This window comes from Cryphonectria parasitica (assembly GCF_011745365.1).
Source record: "Cryphonectria parasitica EP155 unplaced genomic scaffold M406scaffold_3, whole genome shotgun sequence".
NCBI lineage: Eukaryota > Fungi > Ascomycota > Sordariomycetes > Diaporthales > Cryphonectriaceae > Cryphonectria > Cryphonectria parasitica.
In genome coordinates, this window is record NW_024468911.1 from 2,811,449 (window position 1) to 2,832,285 (window position 20,837).

A 20,837-nucleotide genomic window follows, 5' to 3' on the forward strand; every position below is an offset into this window, starting at 1 on the left:
GACTGGCTACGTCCGTATGAAGAGTAGGCCGCGCAGCTTGTTTGGCCGGACTCGGCGTCGCGGCGATGTTGACGGGAAGCCAGTGCAGAGGGGCGTCGGAAGTATGGGCTTCGGGTGCTGGCCCATCATACTGGTATTGAATGAATGTATCGGGAGTGGATGCCTGGCCGAAGACCGGGGAAGCCACTGGAGTTTCAACTTTGGTGTTGTTTGTGTCTTCGAGCGCCTTGACCACGGGAGCGACAGTGATCTCTGGTTGAGACGCCTGCTGCTGAGGAATGGTCGGGTTGACCACAGCGGAAGGCTCACCGCCATTGGCAGGAGGGGAAAGCGGCTCTTGCTGTGACGGCTGCTCTTCAGATGTGATAGGAAGACCAGTTTTCTCCTCCTGAGTCGTGTTCGTCGGCGTTGCCTCTGAGACACCACCCGTGGGCGGCTTCTGGTTTTCGCGTGCGCGAGCCTCCTTTTGCTGTTTGGTGACGAGCGTGATCTTCTTTATTCCAGACGTTATCTTGTCCAAATCGTCTCCCGCCTTGTCTTTGGTAGTGGCACGCCGACTGGCCTCGGGGCTTGGTGGGTTTGATGACTTCGGCCCGCTCTTGTTGGCCGTAACCACAGCTTTCTTGACCCGTGGGGCCTTCGGCGCATCCTTCTTGGCTGTGTTCGTCGCCCTGGTCTTCTTCACTGCAAGAGGCGGGTTGCTTGCGCCTGTTGCACTTGTATTTGTCGTTGCCGTCGTGGCGGTTGTTCTGACACTCAGAGATGAATTGGGCCGTCCAGTCATTGCACTCGAGGGACGGTCCGGTTCGAGAGCACCTGACGCACCATCAAAAGTCTCGGGAACAAACGGCGCCGCACTAAGACGCCGTCCTGCTTGCTTCTCGTGGCCACGGCCCGTGGGCTGCGACGCGCTGCTCTGTGATGCACCCTCCTCAGAGGCAAGGACCGCTGAGCCGGCCACAGTCCGGCGCCTGTTCTTCTTGCGATCCTCGTCATCACTTCCTTCAAAGTACGACTTGACGGCCTTGCGTTCTCGCAAACCCATCCTCGACGGCGCGGGAGGCGCTGGTCCTGCCACAGGAGCCACTTGGTCTTCAGTGATACCCATCGAGGCCAGATGCCGCTCTCGTCGGGCGCGCGTGGCCTCAGCGGTAAGCTCTTGGGGGCTGCAGCTGGTTGTGGTCCGCTCGGTAGGCGTCAAGACCGTGCACAGCCCATGGGCCGCGACATTCCAGGCGATCTCAGGCGGGGGCGGAGTGGGCAGCCTGGGGGGTGCTACACCATTGAAAGACGCCTGGCGGCGAAGCTTCGCAATGTCCGCCATCTTGGCCGTAGAGGACTGTGTGGGCGTTGAATAGTTGCCTGGCGTGAAGCTCCGCTGCACTCGGGGTGCTGGCGGAGAGAGGACAACGCCCGACTCGAGCATGTCAAGGCTCTCTGGGCTCCACCACGAGGTATTGTAGGCATGAGGACGCAGCTTAACCTCAAGGGAGTTCCTCCGATCGCTCATGCCGCCACCACCCATGGCTCCCATCGTATCACCAGCGAGTCCGCCTTGTTGTTGTTGTTGGTGGTGCTCTCCAGCCGCCGGCACAGGATCGCTGCCAGCCAGGCCGCTGATGTGGCTCAGGACACCAGACGTCAGAGCACGGTCGCTGTACCCACCCTCGAGGACACTGATGAGTCTGCCCTGGACGCTGGTCCCCTCTTCCTCGGCAATCTTTGCAACGTCGCGGGCGATACGGGCATAAAAGCTGGTCGGCACGTTCACACTATGACGCTGCATGCCAGCTCCCTCCCACTCGCTGGCGTCGAAGCCTGCCGACAGGAAGATGGCCGCCTTGGAGTTCTGGCCTGCCGTGCGCAGACGATTTGTGTGTGCCTTGAGGTACTTCCGAGCCTTGTGCAGCAGGACAGCGTACTTGTCCTCGTACATTTCCCAGAATTCTGCCTCTGTCTTCCAGGGCTCCAGGTGGACATTCCAGACGTGCTGGCCGTGGGCGTTGTCGATACACAGGCTGGCATTCTTGACCTTCTCCTCGTCTCCCAGCTCGCAGGGATACGAGTTGATGTCGTGGAGCGAGAAGTATCCGATCGAGGCCTTCTTCCAGTATGCCGCGTTCTTGGCCAGACCCACGCCCCTTGCATTGTGCTGCCAGGCGATCGCCTGTGAGCCGTCGCCGTGGTGCAGGTCAAAGTCGATGATGGCAGCATGCGTGAGGCCGTGGCCCAGGATGGCATGCATGATGCCGACGTGCACATTGTTGACCCAGCAGAAACCCGACGGAAAGCTTGCCGAGCAATGGTGCCCAGGAGGCCGGACGGCGACAAAGGCGCGGCTAGGTCCGCCCTGCCTGAAGACCGCATCCACTGCGTCGCAGACAGCGCCCAGCGAGCCCTCCAGGGACTCGAGCGATTCCGAGCACAGATACAGGTCTCCCTCGTGCAGCTTCTTGGGCAGCTCGTTGTTGTCTGGGCCGCGGTTCACCTCGGGGCGCTGCAGCTCCTTTCCACCCATGGCAAGCTTGCCCTCGGCGGCATCACACATGATCTTGAGCTCCTCCATCCACTTGGTCCCATGTACATTTGTGACCGCAGGTGACGTGAGCGGGAGGCGACGGGTAGACTTGTGAATACGAAACGGGATCGAGGGTATGTTGGACGCGTTCAGGTCTGGGTGGGGTGGATATTCTCCGTCGACATGACGCTCCCCCAGCAGCACATAGGCGGCAGCAACTCCCAACACGCAGGCCTTGATCCTCTCGGGCCGCTCGACGACGGTGCTGAGCGCCGCGCGAGACGTCTTGGGGCGCGAAAAGCGGTGTCCGTAGCACGCATCATGGAGGATCACGATGGTCTCGGCGGCGCGACCCGCCTCGTCGCCGTGCAGCTGCTCGAGCTCGCCGCGGAAATGGGCCCTCGCTATGGCGTTGGCGGTAGGGGGAGGCGGGCGTGAGGGATCAGGCGACATGGGTGGGCGCGAGGAGGGAGAGGTCGGCATGTTGCCAGAGGCTGATCGACGCGGTGGCACAACTCCGTTGGCGGACTGCAGCGAGTTCATGGACGCCTTTCGTATCAGACTGGGGGTTGCTGCCCGCGAATCGCGACCGTTTGCGCTGCCGCCGTTGTTTCCAAAGGACATACGCGAAGCCGATCGGACGCTGAGCGACGAAGGTGATCGGTCGACGGCCGGTCTGTGTGTGGCAGTGGTGTTGTTGGTGGTGATAGGCGAACGCGCAGGCGCAGGAGCAGTGGCTGCGGACGGCGAGGTTGAGATGGCCAGCCCCTTGAGAGAATGCAGCAGCTCTCCATCTGCCCCTCCTCCTCCTGACTGGTTCGACGGAACCCTCTGCTTGACTGGTGTCGCCATGGGCTTTGGTGACGGCGGCAGCAGCGATGGTGATGGCAGCGACGACATGGTGAATTTGGGTGAGGACGCGTCACTTGGTGCACAGTCGATTCGTGGTGCTTCTCTAAACTGCCACCACCAAAACTTGGAGGGGGAAGACCTGATGCACGCCCAGACCCCAGGACTCAGATGTCTTGTCTGTGGTATAGAAGATGTTTCAGTGGTGATAGAAAACTCTCTGTTGCTGGGGTGGGTGTGGGTTTCAGAGGGTGCTTGCTGCTGAAGTCATCGTGAAGAAAGGGGGCCTCTGCAAAAGGTGCACATTCCATCCCTTGGTCAACTTGTGCCCAATGTGAAGTCCAAAACAATAATAAACTAATTCGGTTGTGACTGCGCGTAATGAACTGCTAATACCCCTGCAACAGGGCACTGACGTAGTGTAGTGATATGCAGGCAATAACTCACAAAAGAGCCCACCAAGGAAGGACCCCACCAAGCCCACCCCTTGTTTTGCCCTGACAGAACATGGAGCACCTTCTTTTGATCCACATACTCTCCCACTTCTCACTCTCACATGAAAGACCCTGAGTCTGTCTGATATGAGACTGATGATGAGCATGTCATTGAATAAGAGAGATAAGAGAGAATTAAATCAACAGCCTAATGTCTTGACTATTTATGGAATGTACCATTGAACTGAGTTCGGTCCCTTACAGACGGCTCGTTCATTATGCAATATTTTGTACCATGCCCAACTTTCACAACACGAGAAGGGACCCATACCCCTCGTGATCACAAGACACAGAAAACCTCAGCAGGGCAAAGGCAGGAAAGGAGTTTCTGGACTACAGTTTGCAATTCTGCACGCGAATGTTTTATGCTGTGGCAGGTGATTCATTTGCTTCGGAGAGAAAGATTAAAGGGAAAAAGAAGAACAAAGAAAGGAGGGCAAGGGAAAAGTAAAAGAAGAGAAGGATTGTTGGAGCAATCAACAAGATGATCAGCAAGATGAGGGAGAGAAGTCTAATATTGAAATGAGCTCCGAATGTAGAAAAGTTTTGCGGTAGACGGACCTCCCCGGGCAACAATTGTTGCTGTTGAAAGATAGGTGAGAATAGCATAGTAGCCTATCTATCCTGGACAGACCCCCGTATCAACAATACAGTACGTACTACAGTACATACAGCTCCTAGGTACCCCTCTCCTGGTGTCAATCAGCCACGTGGGACTCGGCCGGGCAGCCTGTAAGCCAGGGGCACAGCACCGGCGGGCCCCCTCTTCCCTTGCCTCTTCCCCCTCTCTATAGCCGCGACGACGAATCGCGGCAGATAGTTACCACGCGGTACCTCAATACTGTACCTTCGCGCGGGCTGGTAATTATATCACTGCGCCCTGTAACATCCTTCTTCAACAACAAAATAGCAACAGACTGAGCCTGCTCCTTCTGCTCCTTCTTCTTTTCTTCTTTCTATCTTTTGGTTTCCTGTCTCTATCTTAAACATGCGTTAAGACTCTCGCGGCAGGGTACTGGTTCCCGCCGGCAAGTTTCTCGCGGCCCGCTCATGGAACGTTGCATTATTTGGCCGGGCAAGAGGGACACCCCCCTCTTTTTTTCTTTCTCTCTCTCTCTCTCTTGCTTCCTCGGACCAACCCAACCCCACAGCACAGGTGTGGGCTGTGTGCATGTGCGTGTGCGTGCGCGTGTGCCTGTAGGTGTGCGCGCGTGTCTGTTGGTGGCAAGCGGGCGGCCGGGCGGCCGGCCGGGAGGATGAGTGGTGGGTGTGATCGTCTCACATGGCCGTACCAAGTATCAGAAAAGAAGGCAGCGGCCGCCCACTCATAGCATGTATTTCGTGTGTCTCTCTGCAACGAGAGACTGGACCGGCTGGCTGCTTGGGTGGGGGAACCGGTGGCATTAGCTGCGCAACGAGGTCTAGATCGGTGAATGAGGAAAAGAAGCGGGACAAAAACATTTTCTGTGCGAAATTTATCCTGCCGTATGATGCTATCGCTTCGCTATGAACAAAGTCATGCTGCCCTCCTTCTGTCTCGCACTCAAGCGCCTTTTTGGTGCTGCTGCAGCTGCATGTACGTATGTATGTCTGTATATCTGTATCAAGGCCACCACTCTATGCACAAGTAACCACCCATGCTGCGCTCAAAGAACAAGGAAAAAGAAAAAGAGGGAGACAGAGAGAGAAAAATAGGGGCGAGCCCCAATCTATGCCCTCGTCAGGCGGTCTCACTGTGGAGTGATGCGGGAACTAGAATGCCGGCCCCAATGATCCCACCGTCATGACAAGGAGAGAGTAGCACCCGGCGCTCTGTGTCCCTGCCATACTCCAGCGCAACAACCTTATCCAAAAAGGCCTGGCAGTCCTTGAGGTAGTCTTGAAAGCCTGTTATACAGCCTCCTGTATAGCCCACGACCAGCTCGGTGGCGTTCTCAGCGTTCATCGCTGGTGGAGGAGGGCTTGTTATCGTGTTTGTAGATGTTGATAGTGATGGTGATGGTAGCTCTCCTGCGCACATCAAAAGGCCAACAGTGCTGGCCGCCACAATCCCCGCTGCTCTGGCCTCGATGGCCACGGCAATTTGATAAAGAGCACTGGCGATCTCGTCTGTCCAACGCGACGGGGACTGCATGTTCTCTTTATCTTTCTCCATTGGAACCTCCCTGTCCAGCTGCTCTCGTAATGTTCCTTCGCCTCGAGGGCCGAAATGGCTGAGAAACGTCGTGCTCAGACCAAACCTCGTCTTGAGCTTGGAGGGCAGTCCGCCCGCCTCGAACCCAAGGACTGAAGTCAGGTAGTCAACGAATATGAGGCGACCGAGCTCGCCAAGGTAGCGACCTGATGTCATGTACTCCAGCGGCTGAAAGCCGGGCGCCTCACCAGCCATGTCGAGCTCCGTATCCCACCGGCTAATGAGGCCAAATTTTCGCAGCGGGGGTGCCGTGCCGTTGATCCCCCACTCGGTGTTCACCGCCAGCCTGACGTCCTCACCCGCCTGGCCCGGTAGCACACTCACCGTCTCGGGCCTTTTGCTTGGGTGCAGGCTGCTCAGTCTGAGGGGGACTGTTGCGTTGCTCCCGGTCCCGCAGATAAGGCCCATCGCAGCCTTCTGGTTCGGACTGGCCTGGAACTGGTAGATGAACGAGACCAGCGTCGCGATGGCATCGTTGGCAATAGCCGCGATGGTGATGCGCGGCAGGTCCTGGCGATGCTGCTCATACCCGGCGAGGAGGTGCGAGCCCAAGTCCAACTTCGAGGTGATAGCAAACCCTTTTCCCATAGACATGATCGTTGCTTGCGACACCGAGGTCTGGACCACCGGGAAGCTAAAGGTGACCCCCATAGGCAGGGCGCTGTCTGGACCAAAGCCCCACTCCTCCTGCGCCCTCCTGACCACGGTGGCTATGGACTGGCCGATCCAGGAGAATAGGCTCTCGGGGTTCTCATTCTTGAGATGCTCGCCTATGGGCCAGGACTGCTCGAGGAGCCGCTGCAGTCTCGAGCCGTGGTGGCCTGCTGCTGAGCTCCCATTCACCACGCCTCCTTCGTGGCTCCGCGCCTCCTCTGGAAGCAGTTCAATAAAACCGACTCTCAGGTTTGTGCCGCCTCTGTTGTATGTCGTAGTCAGCAAAAGACGAACACCAAGCTCAGAGAGAGCCCTGGGACAAGGCAGGCGTGTGGAGACCTTCCCCAAAGACGGAGCAGCTCACATGTCAATAGCAAGATAACTAATCTCAAAACAAAAGGTCAGCCTCTGCCCAGATTATAAAGATAGATCGTCCGTGAGAGTGGATGGGCCAGTAGGACTCACCGACCACGGTCAGCACCGTTGACTCGTCTGAGAAGGGACTCGCTGATCGGGGTAGGCAGACATTGGACCTCCGACTTGGCTGACAGCTCCGTAAAAGTCCTAGCCATCTCCAGAGAGAGGTCGTGCACTATCGTATCATCGATGCGGAGAGGCGTGAGGAATTCCTCTACCGACACTGGGCGCCGTCGCTGTTCGGAAGACATAATAATGGCGAGAATGGGAGTGGATGAGTGTTTGTGCACAGTCAAGATGTAAGTACAAGGGTTTATAGACCTGTTCTCATAGCTGATGACTCTTTTGGGATTCGAGGGGTGGCAATCCTCCTTGCAAACGTCACAAGAACCGAGACGACATTGGTGTAGCTCCTTTGCCCAGGATGAAGAAGAGAAAGAAGAAAAAGAAAAAATCTCGGTCCTGCTTAAGAAGGGGAAAGGAGGAAACCTCTTGTGAAGTTGAGAGGACTCTCCTCTTCCTCGCCTTCGTCTGGGTGGACTTGTGAGGACCAATCGAAGGAAAGGAGTGACTTGAAGGTGACCCTCTCCTTTAGTGCTGTTCGTGCCGGATGGTGGTTCAGGGGTTTGGGTGACTTTGCGCCCGCCCAATCGATAAGCCAAGCCACACGCACTGCCAGAGGTAACAGGTACAGTGCGGTACCACAATGACTAGTGGTGTTGGACCCTGAACGACGCCCGTGGGCAGGCGGGCAGCGGCATAATACAGTACACAACGGACTCCGCACCCAACAGGCTCGATCTCCAACTGTAACGTAGGGTATCGAGCAGCAGACACGGGAACATCAGTCTAACGTAACCTTAGGAGAAGGGAATACATAATATCATATAATCACAAGACGGGTATTCCATCCCGGACGGGTTCAAAATAATACGTTACTACAAAGCAATAAGTGCGGAAACTATGAACCATTTGAGGAGGGATACAGAGTACTGTACCCAGAGCGATACTCAAGTACTGCCATGTACTATGCAGTGATTAGTTACTATGCCTTGGTAGTGGTCGTACAAGCCCTAATGAATGGACCGGCACGAGGGAGCTGCACATGGGCGGCCTGCAAGACATTCTATTTCTTTCTTTTTTTTTTCTTTTCTAGGTGGCCATTTGTACATACTATGATGGCAGGTGGTACAGACATAGTGAGGGGCAGGTCTTGGAGAGACAGGGGGTGGCGCCACCCCCTCATGCCGTGCCCGTGCCGTTCAAGAGACACTTGCAGTGGCTGAGAGAGTCAGTGGTTGCAGGTGCAACCTCTAGAGCCGCACTACGCGTCTCCGCCCGCAGGATGAGCTACAGCCGAAGGCGTACCCTCTCCAAAACATGGCGGCATCCTTCCTCTGACAACTCCATGCTGCATCATCCTCTTCCCAGCCCCCATCAAACCCCTATTCTTCTGTGTTTTATTCTTCGTCTTTCCATTTGCCCCGAAGCCGCCTACCGTTGGTCTGATTCGACGAGAAGGGAAATTGTCTGCCACACCATGGACGAGAAATCCGCCTACAAGTTCGACAAGCTCGGGAGGCCCGCACACGCAACGATGAGGCCCTACGCTCGGCCCACGCGCAGGTTGAGACCGCTTCTGATCACGGCCCTCGTGGTCTTGTGCTTCTACTACTACGTGCGACCAGCTACACCCTTCGGCATCCTCCCCCAGGTTGCTAGGCTCGCCTCGGCGCATGACGCAGATGTGCAGAAGGCCATGGCGGCGAGCACCAAAACCCTCGTCCCGTTCGAGGCCCACATCATGTCGAAATGTCCGGATGCCAGGGACTGCCTTAGGATGCTGATCCTCCCTACTATGCAGCGCGTCTTCGATAAGGTCAACTTCACCCTGTCGTACATTGGGACGCCCACGGCCAATGATGGTGTGGATTGCAAACATGGTCCCGAAGAATGTACGTCGTCCGGGAACAATCCTGAGGTGTCTGGTCTGGCAGCTAACAAGACTGGCTACGATTACCCGGCTTAGGCCTTGGAAACATCATGCTGCTCTGCGCAGCCTCCCTATATCCCGACCCCAAGATATACCTAGGCTTCTCGATGTGCCTGATCAAGGATTACGAGGACATACCCCAGAGAAGTCTGATCGAGGACTGCGCTCTCGAGCACGCTATTGACTTCGAAAAGCTGAGCGACTGTGCAGACCAGGACGACGGCGCATTTGGTCTGGACATGCTGAGGAGCAGTGTTCGGAGAAGCGCAGAGGTAAGGGCAATCTCCATCCCATAAGCCACCACACACAGCCACACACACAACAAGGCGTTTCTGACACGGGAGGAACAATTCTAGGCCGGCGTCACCAAGAGCTGCACGGTACGGGTGAATGAGGAGATTTACTGCATCAGGGATGACGGAGAGTGGTCAGATTGTCCCCGAGGGCCCGAAGTCAACGACTTGGTTCTTGAGATTGAGAAGCAGTACCGCTCTTCTTGAGCGGCTCGAATACTTCTGTCCATAACTCGCTAGCCTCACCGAGCGTATAGCTTAACGATACCGAATCCATACCCTTGTCCTGTTCGTCGCCCATGCTCCTCAGGTGCTCGATGATGCTGTCCAACCCGATGGCCTTGCCGGTCGCTTGCGTCGCTCCGGCCTCGAGGGCTACATGAACGATGTGGATGTGGAAGTGATAGTACGTGGGCTGGTAGTGCACATATAACTTGAGCTGGTCGGGCTCGATATCTGGGTATACCTTGACGGTGGCCTCGATGAACTTGGTCTTCATATGTTGGAGCCACGTGAGGTGCTTGACCTTGAGGTCCCGCAGGCTCCAGATGTCGCGGCGCTCCACGATCCCCAGCAGGTGGAGAGCCTCGATGGTCTTGCGGTCCCAGTTCAGGTCTGGCAAGAGGAGGAACCCCTCCTCGCCCGCCTGGCCGAGAGGGGTTCTGTATATCACATCTTCCACCTCTTTGCGGCCCTCAATGATATTGAACACCCAGTTCAGCCGGCCCTCGTCGCGCTTGGCCTGCATGTGCGGCCAGATCCTTTGGCGGTAGATTTCTGGGGTCTCGGTCACGAAGCGCACTCCCTGCTTGCTATACTTCTTGATGTGTTGCTCTGTGCAAGGGTAGATCAGGTTGATCTTGAGGTCGGCAAACTCGGCACTGTCCGCACCGTCAACTGCACCGCTGCCGGCCATGTACCAATAGTAGATGTCATTGGCACCGAGATTCTTGAGCGTTCGCAGGCTACCCGTTATAGAGCCCAGGTAGTCACTGGAGCTGGGGAAAGGGGCGCGCTCGAGAATCAGCAGCGCAGGCTGCTCGTCGATGGTGCCGCATAGCGACGTCCTCCGCCCTGCCTGGTCTGCATCGTGTTTTGCAAATGTATGCCACTATGGTTAGCTTGAGGGGCTTGAAAAGGTGGATGGCGAGTACGGAGCGTGGCTCAGGAAAGCGGGCGCACCCTGGTTGAGCAGGCGTCCGAGCTTGAATCTCGGCACCAATTCCTCTGGCTTCGACATTTTGGGAAGAAATTTCTCGGGGAGGAGGGGAACGAAGGAGCACGGCGCGTAGATTATGAGGGAGATCAGTTTCGGCAAGCGGCCTTGCAAAGTAGTAGGTTGGCACCGTTGGTCCTGGGAACGGTTGATTCCAGGGATCAGAACTACCGCGCTGTTGGTACAAGCAGGAGAAAGCTCGGACCCGCACCCGGGCATTGGACCGGCCAGACCCCTGACGTAACAGAGCAGCCTACATGGCAGGCAGGCAACGAATGCAGTTGGTTCTCGCCAATCTCTATAACCTTCTTCAGCAGATCTCGGTTGTCGAACCTAATTGCTTGGCCTACGTCTTCTGAGGAGCATGCCAACAAGAGTTCTGTCCGTCTTTTTCTCTTTCTCTTTTTTTCCCTATGCTTTTCCCATTCCATCAATCTGGGCTACTCAATCATGGCTGCGTTAGTGCACCAACCCAGGCGGCTATTCTCAGCCTTAGGTTTCCGCTTGCTTATCCCTCCAAGCTCCAATCAGGCATCCATAAAGGGCCCTGTCAAGAATGCTCCCTTTTTTTTAAGACCACAAGGTTCGTCCTACAAGGACAAGGATTACTCTAGCAATTCAGGAGGATGGTGCACATGGGTGCTGGCTGGGCTGGGATGAGCCCAGAAGGTTCTTCACTGGGCTTATTGTGGTATGTAGATCAACAAAGATCTTGTTCTGACTTCATACTGAAGTAATCCATTTCCCTTTCCCCATCGCCTCCTCAAACAGACACACTACACACTCTAAACGGTGGTCCCATAAGGCTTAGGGCCCTCATTGCTCTTGAATATACTAATCTAACGACCGCCCTTCTAGCCCATCCCCCTGCCATGGCCCTGGAAGGGTTCGTATCTAGGCACTGCGCTAGGCCTTTGTTCTCCACGAGCTGGGGGTCCGATGTAGCGCTGAACAAGGTCAGGGCCTCTCGCTCGGCTCAGGCGCCCAACATGGACTCAAGTCTCGACATCGAGAAGAGAAGAGGAAAATAATACCGGCCGTCTTCCTATAGTACTATTGGCGCACACACGTGTTTCACACGTTTAGTCTCTCTCGGCCATGAGACACCATCCCCTGGATGAATCCTTCTTCAAGGGCCTGGAACACACAAGAGAAAGAAGGAAGAAAAGGTAAAAAGGCTTGTCGATGGTGGCGGTTCAACCAAACCTCCCTCCCCCCTCCAACCTTACAGAGCAGCTTCCTCAGCTTCTCCAACCCTCGTGGTGTGGTAGTAATCAGGATGCCTAGGAGCGGTTAAGTGCTTACGGTGATCACCATCCACCTGCAGAAGCCAAGACGGCTAATCAAACTAGCCTGGGACCCGAGTGAAGGAGGGAGGAGGGAGGAGGGAGAAGGGCGGCCGCGAAAAGAAGAACCGAGGGCAAGGAGAAGAAATAAGAAGAAGAAGGGGGAGAAAGAAAAAAAAAAGAGAGGCTTACAGTTGCTGAGGGCATCAGGGTCCATCGTAAATGGGGTCCAGGCACGGTATATCTGGCTGATGGCATCAAAAAGACCAGAGCTGAACAGAAAAAGGGTGGGCCCAGTCAAGCACTTGAAATCTGCTTTATAGTCGCACGCACGCGCACGCACGCACACACACATGGCAATACTGGTTGCCTGCTGAGCTTAATCTTTTGTCTTGTTCGTCTATTCTAACGAGAGTCTCCATTCCCTTCGGCCTACCTTCCCATCCTTCATAGCAGCACTTGTCGTTTCGCCCGAAGGATCATTAGGGCTCCCTGAGGCCCTCCCAAATCTCCGCCCGGCCCCATGTCGGCGACGACCAGTCTGTAAATAACTTGAAGTAGCGGTTGCCCGCTGACACGATGTCGAACCAGGTGAGTTTGCTCATAATCCATCCATTGATACTTGAGGTGGAGCACCATTTTTTGGCATCTGCCTGGCCTCTGTCTTTCCGTTCCTCCCCTCCTTTGCTTTTTTCCCCCTCTACCTCTCCTCTCTCTCTCTCTCTCCTCTCTTACTCCCTTCTCATCTTTTTCCCTCTTCGTTGTTGTGAACAGCGGCCCAGGAGAAAAAGTAATGTAAGCTTGGATACTAATGTGAGAAAAATGGATCCAAAGGCAGATCACCACGCCCAGCAGGCTCCTGAGCTGGTTTCTCACAGCTACCAGGAGGCTCTCCCCCAAGGCCAGCAGCAACAATACAACCAGTATAGTCACTATCCTCCAAACCCGCCTCCACCACCACCCAAACCAGAGGATTCATATATCTCATACATGTCACAACAAAGTGTCCCCAACTCTGCCTATGCCACAAGCCACCATACCACCCCACAGACATATCACTCCCAGCTGGTCGGAGGCGGCGCTGCCGGCTCCCCCATGAGTGATGCCGGCGGTCTCGAAAAGAGGAGAGGAGCAGGACGCACCATCTGCGGGTGTACGGCCGTCGTCTTCTTTCTCAGCGCCCTCGTCGCACTGCTTGCGGCAGCAGTCGTCGGACTCGCCGCCGGGACGGGCATTGAGGCCTCGAGGGCCACCTCGGCCCAGAACAGGGCGGACCGTTTGAACGCCTCACTCGTCGCCGCTCTGGGGGGCGCGACGGCTACTACCAAGTCATCAGCTTCGACGTCGACTTCTGCGTCGGCTTCGGCTTCCAGCACGTCCTTTGCCTCTCTCGACGACAACTGCACTGGAAACCCGGATGGGGTGACAGGAACAACATACAATGCCTTCTCATGTGAGTAGCCCCCAAAAAAGAAAACTCACCCCTTGAACGTCTTTCAAACTTTGGGGAAAACATGACTGAACTCTTTATGCTGTAGTGTTTGGTGACTACTCCTTCACGATACAGTGCAACAAGGACACCGACGGCAGTCCGCTCATGAGCCTCTTCGCGGCCGACATCAACGGCTGCATGGACGCCTGCGCCGCCTATTCGCACTACACACCCTCCATGTTCGGAAATAACACCAACACCACGTGCGGCGCCGTAAGCTTTATTCCGCTGTGGACCAACGAGACGGCTGCTCTTGTCGGCTATGCCCCGGGCAACTGTTACCTGAAACCCACCCAGACCGCTGCCCCGACTACGCCCAATATCGGCACCGAATGTCACGCTGGAATCCTCGTTACCAGCTAATTTTTTTCTTCCTTCCTTCTTTCCTTTGGGGGGAAGATGTATTAATTATCTTGTCTATTTTCTCTTGGGCTGATCGTCCTGTACGCTCGGGTCTGGGGGCGTGTATTAGGAAAATTTCTTTTGCATTGGTTCAAGGTCAGGACGACCGTAAATGATGAGATGGAATGGGAATATTTGCAGGGAAATCGCCTTATACCTACAAAAGCGTCACAGCTTTTTTTTCTCTTTTCTTTTATTGTTTCTCTTCTTTTTCTCTGTTTATTATTCATGATGACAATCTTGCTTGCCTAAGTGTTGTGTGGGCTGCAACATTCTATCGTCATTCAATTGGAAAGAAGAAGAAGAAAAAAAATACCCTTCACACAAGTCACTCACGCATGCACGCACGCACACATACATTCATTCGTTCTCACTTCTGAATCCCAAGCTGCACCACACCAAAAAGCCGGAGGCTCACTCCAAAGGATCGATCGACATGGAGAGCAAACGATGATAGCCAAATAGGCGGCCGTGCCAGGAGCCCCAATGACGAGAGGCTGGCCCATTGCGACCCGCGCACGTTTTTCTCGAATATGACGTGAGCAGAAACAAAATGATTTCATCAACAGGATCGGTCTAGCCCGCGGGTGTGGCGCAACATCCCTCTGCCGAGTATTCGAGAACGAGGGCTGAGACGAACGAGCCACTTTGGTGATTTCTTCAGCGATTTCTTGAACTCTGGCACAAGCTTGCTCCCTCGGTTCCGCAGGTGCCTTGAGATCATGGGTGACGACTGAACACAGAGGTGCTGCATCACAAATGACTGGAAGGGAAATCGTGTAGATGCAAACCTTGGTTGCGAGGAAGTCGGTATGTTGGTCGGGAGGTAGGCAGCATATCCCACCAGGACAGGATTTCCTATCAAACACTGCGAATAAGGCCAATGGGAAAGCCCTCCTGCTCCCCTTTGGGTCCATGGGGGCGGGCGGACGGATGACAAGCGTGCGGCACCGTATGGCATGTCTATAACTCCATTTCGGCATCTAGGAACAATCTGGCCGTTGATAAAGGTTTAGCTGAAGTCTTTCATTTTGGTCGCTCTCCTGTTCTCTTCTTGAATTGTTGGGCTAAGAATGGCTTCTGATGCCTTGCTGAGCAAGTCTGATTCTGTATTAAAATCGTCCCCATAGACATTTCAATTCCGAGGAATATAAAAAGGGTAAACTATATAGGACCCACACTCTGTGTCCTGGAATTTGCACTAACCTCCCGGTTGTGACCAGACCAACTTTCTTTTGCCCTTCCGTCTCTCACACTTCCTGAAATTGAGGGCCCTCACACTTTAACTTTATGTCTGACGAGACCCCCGGGATCTATTGTATGCATAAAAGTAGCAGTATTGCAGATCTTACACTTCGGATGGTACTACCGAGAGTATCCAGCCAGTGCTCAGTTGATTTGCGACATTTGCCGCACCAGCTCCTGCAGCGCCTCGAGAAACTTCATCCTCAACGGCGCCTTCGTATTCTCCCACAATTTCTTGTGATTCCGTAAGATGCGACGCTCAAAGCGACTTCGCTTAAGGCGCGCATCCGTACCGGGCTTCTTCAAGAAACCCCAGTCAATGGTGTCCAATACCTCGTTCAGGTTGCGGAATGCGTGGGTTGTCTTAACATCCAGTCCGAGAATCAGCCAGTCGAGGGCGTGCAGGGCCTTCTCAAGAGCGGCTTGGCGATTCAAGTCATCGAGAGCGTTGCAGAGGGTAATGCATCGGTTGAAGACGAGTCGGAGAGATGTAGCGTCTGCGGTAGTGAAGGAGGAAGAGAGGGTGGTGATGCAATTGGCCATGAGCTGGTGGAGTTGACGGGTGCCGTTCTTCGAATCGAGAACACCATGTGGAACGGGGATGGAAGTGACGGCATCGTCCGAGGCACCATTACTGGTCTTCTTCATGACTTGACCCCAGATCTTCTCCCTCTCAGCTGTCGGGATGCACTTCTGTAGGAAGTGGTAGGTAGCCTCGAGGACGACCTGCTTGGCTGCCTGGCCTGCCAACTCCAGCACCTCCGCCTCGATTCCGGACAGCTTTTCATCAGGATACTCGGTATAGAGATCCCACAGGCCCTTCCGCGGCTGGACCGGGCTACACATAATCGCTGGCGACGGGCGACCTCGCCTGACGCGCTTAGAAGCCTTCAGGAAGATGTCAACGCCATAGGCGGAGACTTCATCCTCGACAAGAGTGTCGTTTTCGTCGTTCCCATTGACTGATGGCGGATCTATCAGCGTAAGGTCTTCATCTCCCAGCTCGCGATTGTTGACGGTCGACGGGTTGAAGACAAGCTCTGTGTGGTGATCGCTGCCATAGTCTAGCTGTCGGGGTATATGGTCTTCATTCGAGACCGCATTAAAATCACGTCGTTTACGGCGACCCTTCCCCTTCTTGGACACCGGAGCCTGCTGGCCCTCGTTCTCTTTCTTCACCTGCTGGCGCTGTTTCTGCAGAGCCTGTTGTTGCTTCTGTGCTGCTTGTTGCTGTTTCTGTAGGGACTGTTGCTGCTTTTGTGGCGCCTTCTGCCGCTTCTGAGCCGCCTGCTTCTTGGCCTGGTTGTTCTTCGACTTCTTCTTCCCCATCTTGTCTTCACCCAGAGGCAAGTTTCTCAATGGAGGATGGTAAGTCTCTGACGTTTCGAGGACCACGCTGACGCGATGGTTTCAGCAGTGCTGTACGGCGCTCAAGCGAGAAAGCGTTGTTGCCTTTTCAAGGTGAAACAGCCAGTTTCGTAAGGATCGAGGTTTCGTAACCGCTTGGACAGTTTTTATTCTTGAGTTGCACGTGGTAAACGTTGTAGATCAGCGTTAAAATGGTTGTGTTCTTCAGGGCTTGTGCTGGATCTTCTTGTTCGAGACTGTGGCTTTGTTGAGTGTGTTGCTGAAAAGGGGTCTGTCTAGTTCAGTTCTCAGTGAGGAAGTCACGAAGGGAACCTTGGGAGTAAGGCGCGACGAACAGCTCCATCTCGCTTGGGGGGGGGGGGGGGGGCGCCAATTCACGCGATCGCCTCAAGCGTTGTTTCGTCCGTGACGGTAATGAAGTAAACTGATGGTGAACCGTTGCTTTTTACAGCGTACATCTATTGAGATAGCAGAAATGGATTCTTAGTCACACCTGATGATTTCTGAGCCAGGTCTGAAACGAATGGATGACATATCAAGACACATCAAGCCACATTGCGTTCGCAAATGAAGAAAGTATAGTTTGATCAAGAACTATGGTAGTAAAGCATCGACTTACACTTGCAGTCATGTCCAAAAAGCCTAGGTATCAGCCGAATGAGAGGCTTCCCTTCGAGCTTTGGCCCCGGCCTTGAGGGCTTCCCATTTCTCACGATACTTCTCGAGTGTCCGCCTGAGATGTTTGTTGTCCCTCTCAAGGGTCTCAAACTGCTTGCTGGCTGCGGCCAGCTCCTCTTCTAGCTCGCGGTTTCGTTTCCTCAGAGTCTCATCTGCAGCCTGCGCACTTCCGCTCTGCGACAGTGGAGACCCCGGCCGAGCAAGGCGCATACTGTCCACCATGGCAAGCCGAGAATGCTGGGCGCTCGCCTCGAAGGCATGCAGGCGTTTGGTGACTTTGTCGAGCATACCTTTCAGGCTCTGGTTTTCGGTGTTGAGCTCTTCGATGACGTTGAAGAGCTCCTTCTCGGTCTGGCTCTTCCCGACACGCCGTTTTGTACTTGGAGACAAGATCATCTGTGACTCCTTAGCGTCGACGAAATCCTCCTCGTCCGGGTCATCACGCGCATCGGCAGTTCCACCGTGCAGAGAGGCCGCCATGGCACGTCTCTTCTCCTTCTGGTCAAAATTCAGTATGTTGGCATAAGAGACAGTGTGGCCGCTCGTGGGGACGACGTAGAACGAGTCGTTGCCAGAGTGGCCATCTCGATACACAGCTCGCAGAGCAGCCTTGGAATAAATCCTGGATAGATCTGGGTCTTCGGTGGGGTCCCTGACAGACTTGGCCTTGCCTCTCGCCTGCGAGGTCGATTCCGGAACGGCGTTCTCTGGGGTGCCTGATTCTTCGGTGATCAGGGGCAGGCCAGCGAAAGCCAGGGGAGCTGAGAGGCGGTTGATGATGTTGCCAAACGTGCTGTAGAAACGCGAGAAGCCCTCCTCGGTGATGCCTGAGGTGGTCATGGGCTCATCTTCGGCCCCCTCGTCGATGGAGGCCGGGCGCGAGCCCTGCGCCGAGAAAGGCTGTGGTGGAGGCACCCAGCTTGGTTTTGGCTTCCCGCTCTTCGCATCAAGCATGTGCTGCATTCTTGTCTTTGAGCCATCCTTCCTGGCCGTGGCATCTAGATTACCGGGAGCTTGGTCATTGGAGACACTCGGTGCGGCGGGCGGTGCGCGATGTCTCGAGCCGCGAATGCCCCTGGCAGAGGCGAGGTTGCTGGCGATCGATGATGATAGCTCTCGGGATGGGGGGTAGCGACGCTGTGCTGTCAGGCCTGGCACGGCTGCGGGAGGCTTCGACGTTGTGCCCGAGGCTGCGTCCGATTGTGTGTCAGAACCGCCTGTCTGCGCACCACCAGCCTTCTCCTCGGCCTCGGTCACATCCTTCTCGGTGACGGCGTGTTCTGCTGGGTGATCGACGGAGAACTTGATCAGTTCGGAGAGCTTCTGGTGGTGCTGTTCGAGGAGCCTCAGAGTCCTCAGGGCCTCGATACTGGATGTGACTTTGGCGGCATTGGAGAACTCGCCGGCCGCGAGGGTGTGCTCGTTGATAGCTACGGTGGAGTTGGCTGTCTGGGTGGCGTCCGAGGCGGCTTTCGCGTGGTCGTGCGCCTGGCAAGACTGTCAGCATCATGTACAGGATGGTGTTAGTAAGTCCTATGCGGAGTACCTTGATCAGAGAGGAGGTATTCATGATGGCGGGCAGGTAAAGAGTGGTCTGCACATTGCATATACAACCCACGAAGTCTTTGACGGAGGTCACATGTGCCTTAGACCAAGGTTCAGTCTTCTGGAATGGCAAAGAGGGTAGCCCGTATGCGCAAGAGATACCGGGTCACAGAGCAGAGCCTCGATGCGCGTGCTGTTGTCGTGACACGATAGCTTCAGTTTGACGATGCTCTACGGTGCAAGGTCGGCATGGGATGTTGGTCCTCTGGGCCGCCTCCGGATATTTGGTAAGGCTGCGTTGAGGGTGTGAGGCTCAAGTCTCCAGTGAACCCACAGGCTAGGATGCTGGTTTCGCTAAGCCCTTACAAGGGACAGGTAGAGAAGCGCTAAGCTACAGGGGTCACGCTGCTACCACCAGCAGTATATAGTGCCAAGGTGTCTCTGTGCTAGCAAGTATAGCGTGTCACAGGGGCAATTCCAAGTACCCCGCGCAGGCCTTTTACAGGGTGCCTACTGGCCAGGTCTCAGTGTCTTGCAGCTTGAGATGACGCGACACGGCGTCATCAGGACAGCCATCTTTGAGAGCCCGCTAAGGATAGCCGAGCAGCGCCCCGTCCCACGCTGCTGGGATAGGTTTCCCCCCCTTTTGCTTTACGTGGCACCTGGCTTTTGCTTGATGAAAGGAGTGAGGTGAGGGGAATTTGGGGGAGCGTATCGAAGCATCCAAGGAAATGGAGTACATGAGAGAGCTGCAAGGGGCAACGATACTAAACTTGGCCATGGTTCCCAGGTGTCTGGATCAACGGTCCAGGGCCATTATAGTACGCAATGGACATCGTAGTCGTCGATCCGGGGTAAAGCCTCCGTATCTTTGGAAATCACAGTCAACAACGCGCGCGTTACCGTTACCGTCTTTGGCATATTCCTGGATAGCCAGTTGCACTTGCACTTGCACCCTTTTCAACCTGCCCGACCATCCATCTGATTTTTTCCTCTCCTTCCTCCAAGACATTTCTGATTGACAGTTCTGATTTTCTCAGACCTGACCCGGCACCCAGCAGCAGCCAACTCCAACCCGGAATTGCTAGCAGCGTCTCTCCATACTGGAGCTTTGAGGTACTCTGCCAAGGGAGTCAAGGACAAGGACAAGCTCATACCGTCATGACCTTGCCCCGCGAATCGATCTGCTCGATCTCCTCGAACTGTCCCTGATCCTTGAACTCAGCATTCTTTCGGACCCCACAAAGTTCCCGACCTGGCCGAGGTTGATCAGATTGTCAGCATCACCGATACTTTCAGTCAGTTACTTCAGTCAGTCGCCTGTCTGTCGTGTCTGTCTGGCTGTCAGCCTCTTCTTGTTAGTCATTCAATCCGTCACCCGCTGAAACAGGTACGAAGCCTTCCCACCGACCGGTTCCTGCTTTAGCTCCAGTGGAAGTTGAGCAGAAACGGCCTCAGCGGAGGTTGTTTGGGTCGTCCTGTCACAACCTGGAACCAGCCGGTGCGTCTGATCCAGATCGTGCATGCATCATGGCGGACAAAGCGTTCGGAAAGCTTCTGGCCAAGTCCAAGTCGATCCGGCGTTCCAGAAAAGGGTCTATAGACGGCAACAGCAGTATCGCCAGCGACGACATCACCAACCTTTCGAGGGACACATCCAGCTTTGATCCGTTCTCCCATGCGTCTCAGTCCTCATATCCTCCATCTCAAACCCCATCTCAGCTCGAGAGCGACGACAACCACAACGACAGGTCCGTCGCCGTCCACCCTCCTCCAATCGAGAAGGGCCACGATGGAGAGTCGACGAGTCTAGTCTCCTACGACTCGGAGGAAACCATCGAGTCGTAAGTTGACTCTGTTCTCAGCGCTCAGATATGCGTCTGATGTTATCATATATGCATACTATTTTGCTTTGTTATATCAGATCTTCCCCCCTGGCCCCATATGCGACTCGCCAGTCTGGGTCGGGCCAGCACATGGCGTCTTGCAGGCGGAGCCTTTTCCCGCGGCGATCCCAATCCCTTCCCAAGTTCCCAGCTATCTGCCCTTTTTTACGGACTCTCCATCTCGGTTGGTTCATGCTCGCTGAGGGCCAACCTCGAACTCAATCTCTCCAGTCCACATGCTCCCCACACAGCGAGACTAAAGGACTCGACCTGTCAGGGACGTGCGGCACTGCGAGGTTACTCCCCT

The 20,837-nt window shown here is 55.1% G+C and overlaps 7 protein-coding genes across 7 annotated transcripts; 2 read left to right on the forward strand and 5 right to left on the reverse strand.

The window, feature by feature from the left end:
• Positions 1-322: 322 nt before the first annotated feature.
• On the reverse strand, positions 323-3,142 carry M406DRAFT_251887 (Arginase/deacetylase; the record flags this gene model as incomplete). Its single annotated transcript, XM_040916792.1, has 2 exons — positions 323-1,477; positions 1,595-3,142. Coding segments are annotated over 2 exons (2,703 nt in total), but the record flags the coding sequence as incomplete, so codon positions are not given.
• Positions 3,143-5,404: 2,262 nt separating this feature from the next.
• Positions 5,405-7,377, reverse strand: M406DRAFT_69597 (uncharacterized protein; the record flags this gene model as incomplete). Its single annotated transcript, XM_040925281.1, has 3 exons — positions 5,405-5,451; positions 5,596-6,971; positions 7,175-7,377. 3 exons carry the CDS (start codon positions 7,375-7,377, stop codon positions 5,405-5,407), a joined length of 1,626 nt encoding a protein of 541 aa, XP_040778414.1.
• Positions 7,378-8,520: 1,143 nt separating this feature from the next.
• M406DRAFT_321575 (uncharacterized protein) lies at positions 8,521-9,701 on the forward strand. Its single transcript, XM_040919526.1, has 3 exons — positions 8,521-9,081; positions 9,156-9,391; positions 9,476-9,701. Exons 1-3 carry the CDS (start codon positions 8,667-8,669, stop codon positions 9,617-9,619), a joined length of 795 nt encoding a protein of 264 aa, XP_040778415.1. The 5' UTR covers positions 8,521-8,666; the 3' UTR covers positions 9,620-9,701.
• A 341-nt stretch (positions 9,702-10,042) lies between these two features.
• M406DRAFT_355575 (mRNA decapping enzyme DcpS N-terminal domain-containing protein) lies at positions 10,043-10,785 on the reverse strand (the record flags this gene model as incomplete). The annotated part of the gene is made up of 2 exons (XM_040923204.1): positions 10,595-10,785; positions 10,043-10,495 (listed from the first exon to the last, which is right to left on the reverse strand). Coding segments are annotated over exons 1-2 (510 nt in total), but the record flags the coding sequence as incomplete, so codon positions are not given.
• Positions 10,786-13,009: 2,224 nt separating this feature from the next.
• Positions 13,010-13,769, forward strand: M406DRAFT_61351 (uncharacterized protein; the record flags this gene model as incomplete). Its single annotated transcript, XM_040924732.1, has 2 exons — positions 13,010-13,367; positions 13,453-13,769. 2 exons carry the CDS (start codon positions 13,010-13,012, stop codon positions 13,767-13,769), a joined length of 675 nt encoding a protein of 224 aa, XP_040778417.1.
• Positions 13,770-15,197: 1,428 nt separating this feature from the next.
• On the reverse strand, positions 15,198-16,382 carry M406DRAFT_69601 (uncharacterized protein; the record flags this gene model as incomplete). Its single annotated transcript, XM_040925282.1, has 1 exon — positions 15,198-16,382. The coding sequence occupies one exon, from the start codon at positions 16,380-16,382 to the stop codon at positions 15,198-15,200; it is 1,185 nt and encodes a 394-aa protein (XP_040778418.1).
• A 681-nt stretch (positions 16,383-17,063) lies between these two features.
• M406DRAFT_350569 (uncharacterized protein) lies at positions 17,064-18,669 on the reverse strand (the record flags this gene model as incomplete). Its single annotated transcript, XM_040922560.1, has 2 exons — positions 17,064-18,596; positions 18,646-18,669. The coding sequence occupies 2 exons, from the start codon at positions 18,667-18,669 to the stop codon at positions 17,064-17,066; spliced, it is 1,557 nt and encodes a 518-aa protein (XP_040778419.1).
• Between the last annotated feature and the right edge of the window lie 2,168 nt (positions 18,670-20,837).

Bases quoted from the DNA above. Each gene is read 5' to 3' on its own strand.
- M406DRAFT_321575 (XM_040919526.1), top strand. From the start codon at position 8,667: ATGGACGAGAAATCCGCCTACAAGTTCGACAAGCTCGGGAGGCCCGCA. The intron at 9,082-9,155 runs GTACGTCGTCCG...TACCCGGCTTAG, and splicing joins CAAACATGGTCCCGAAGAAT to GCCTTGGAAACATCATGCTG. The intron at 9,392-9,475 runs GTAAGGGCAATC...GAACAATTCTAG, and splicing joins GTGTTCGGAGAAGCGCAGAG to GCCGGCGTCACCAAGAGCTG.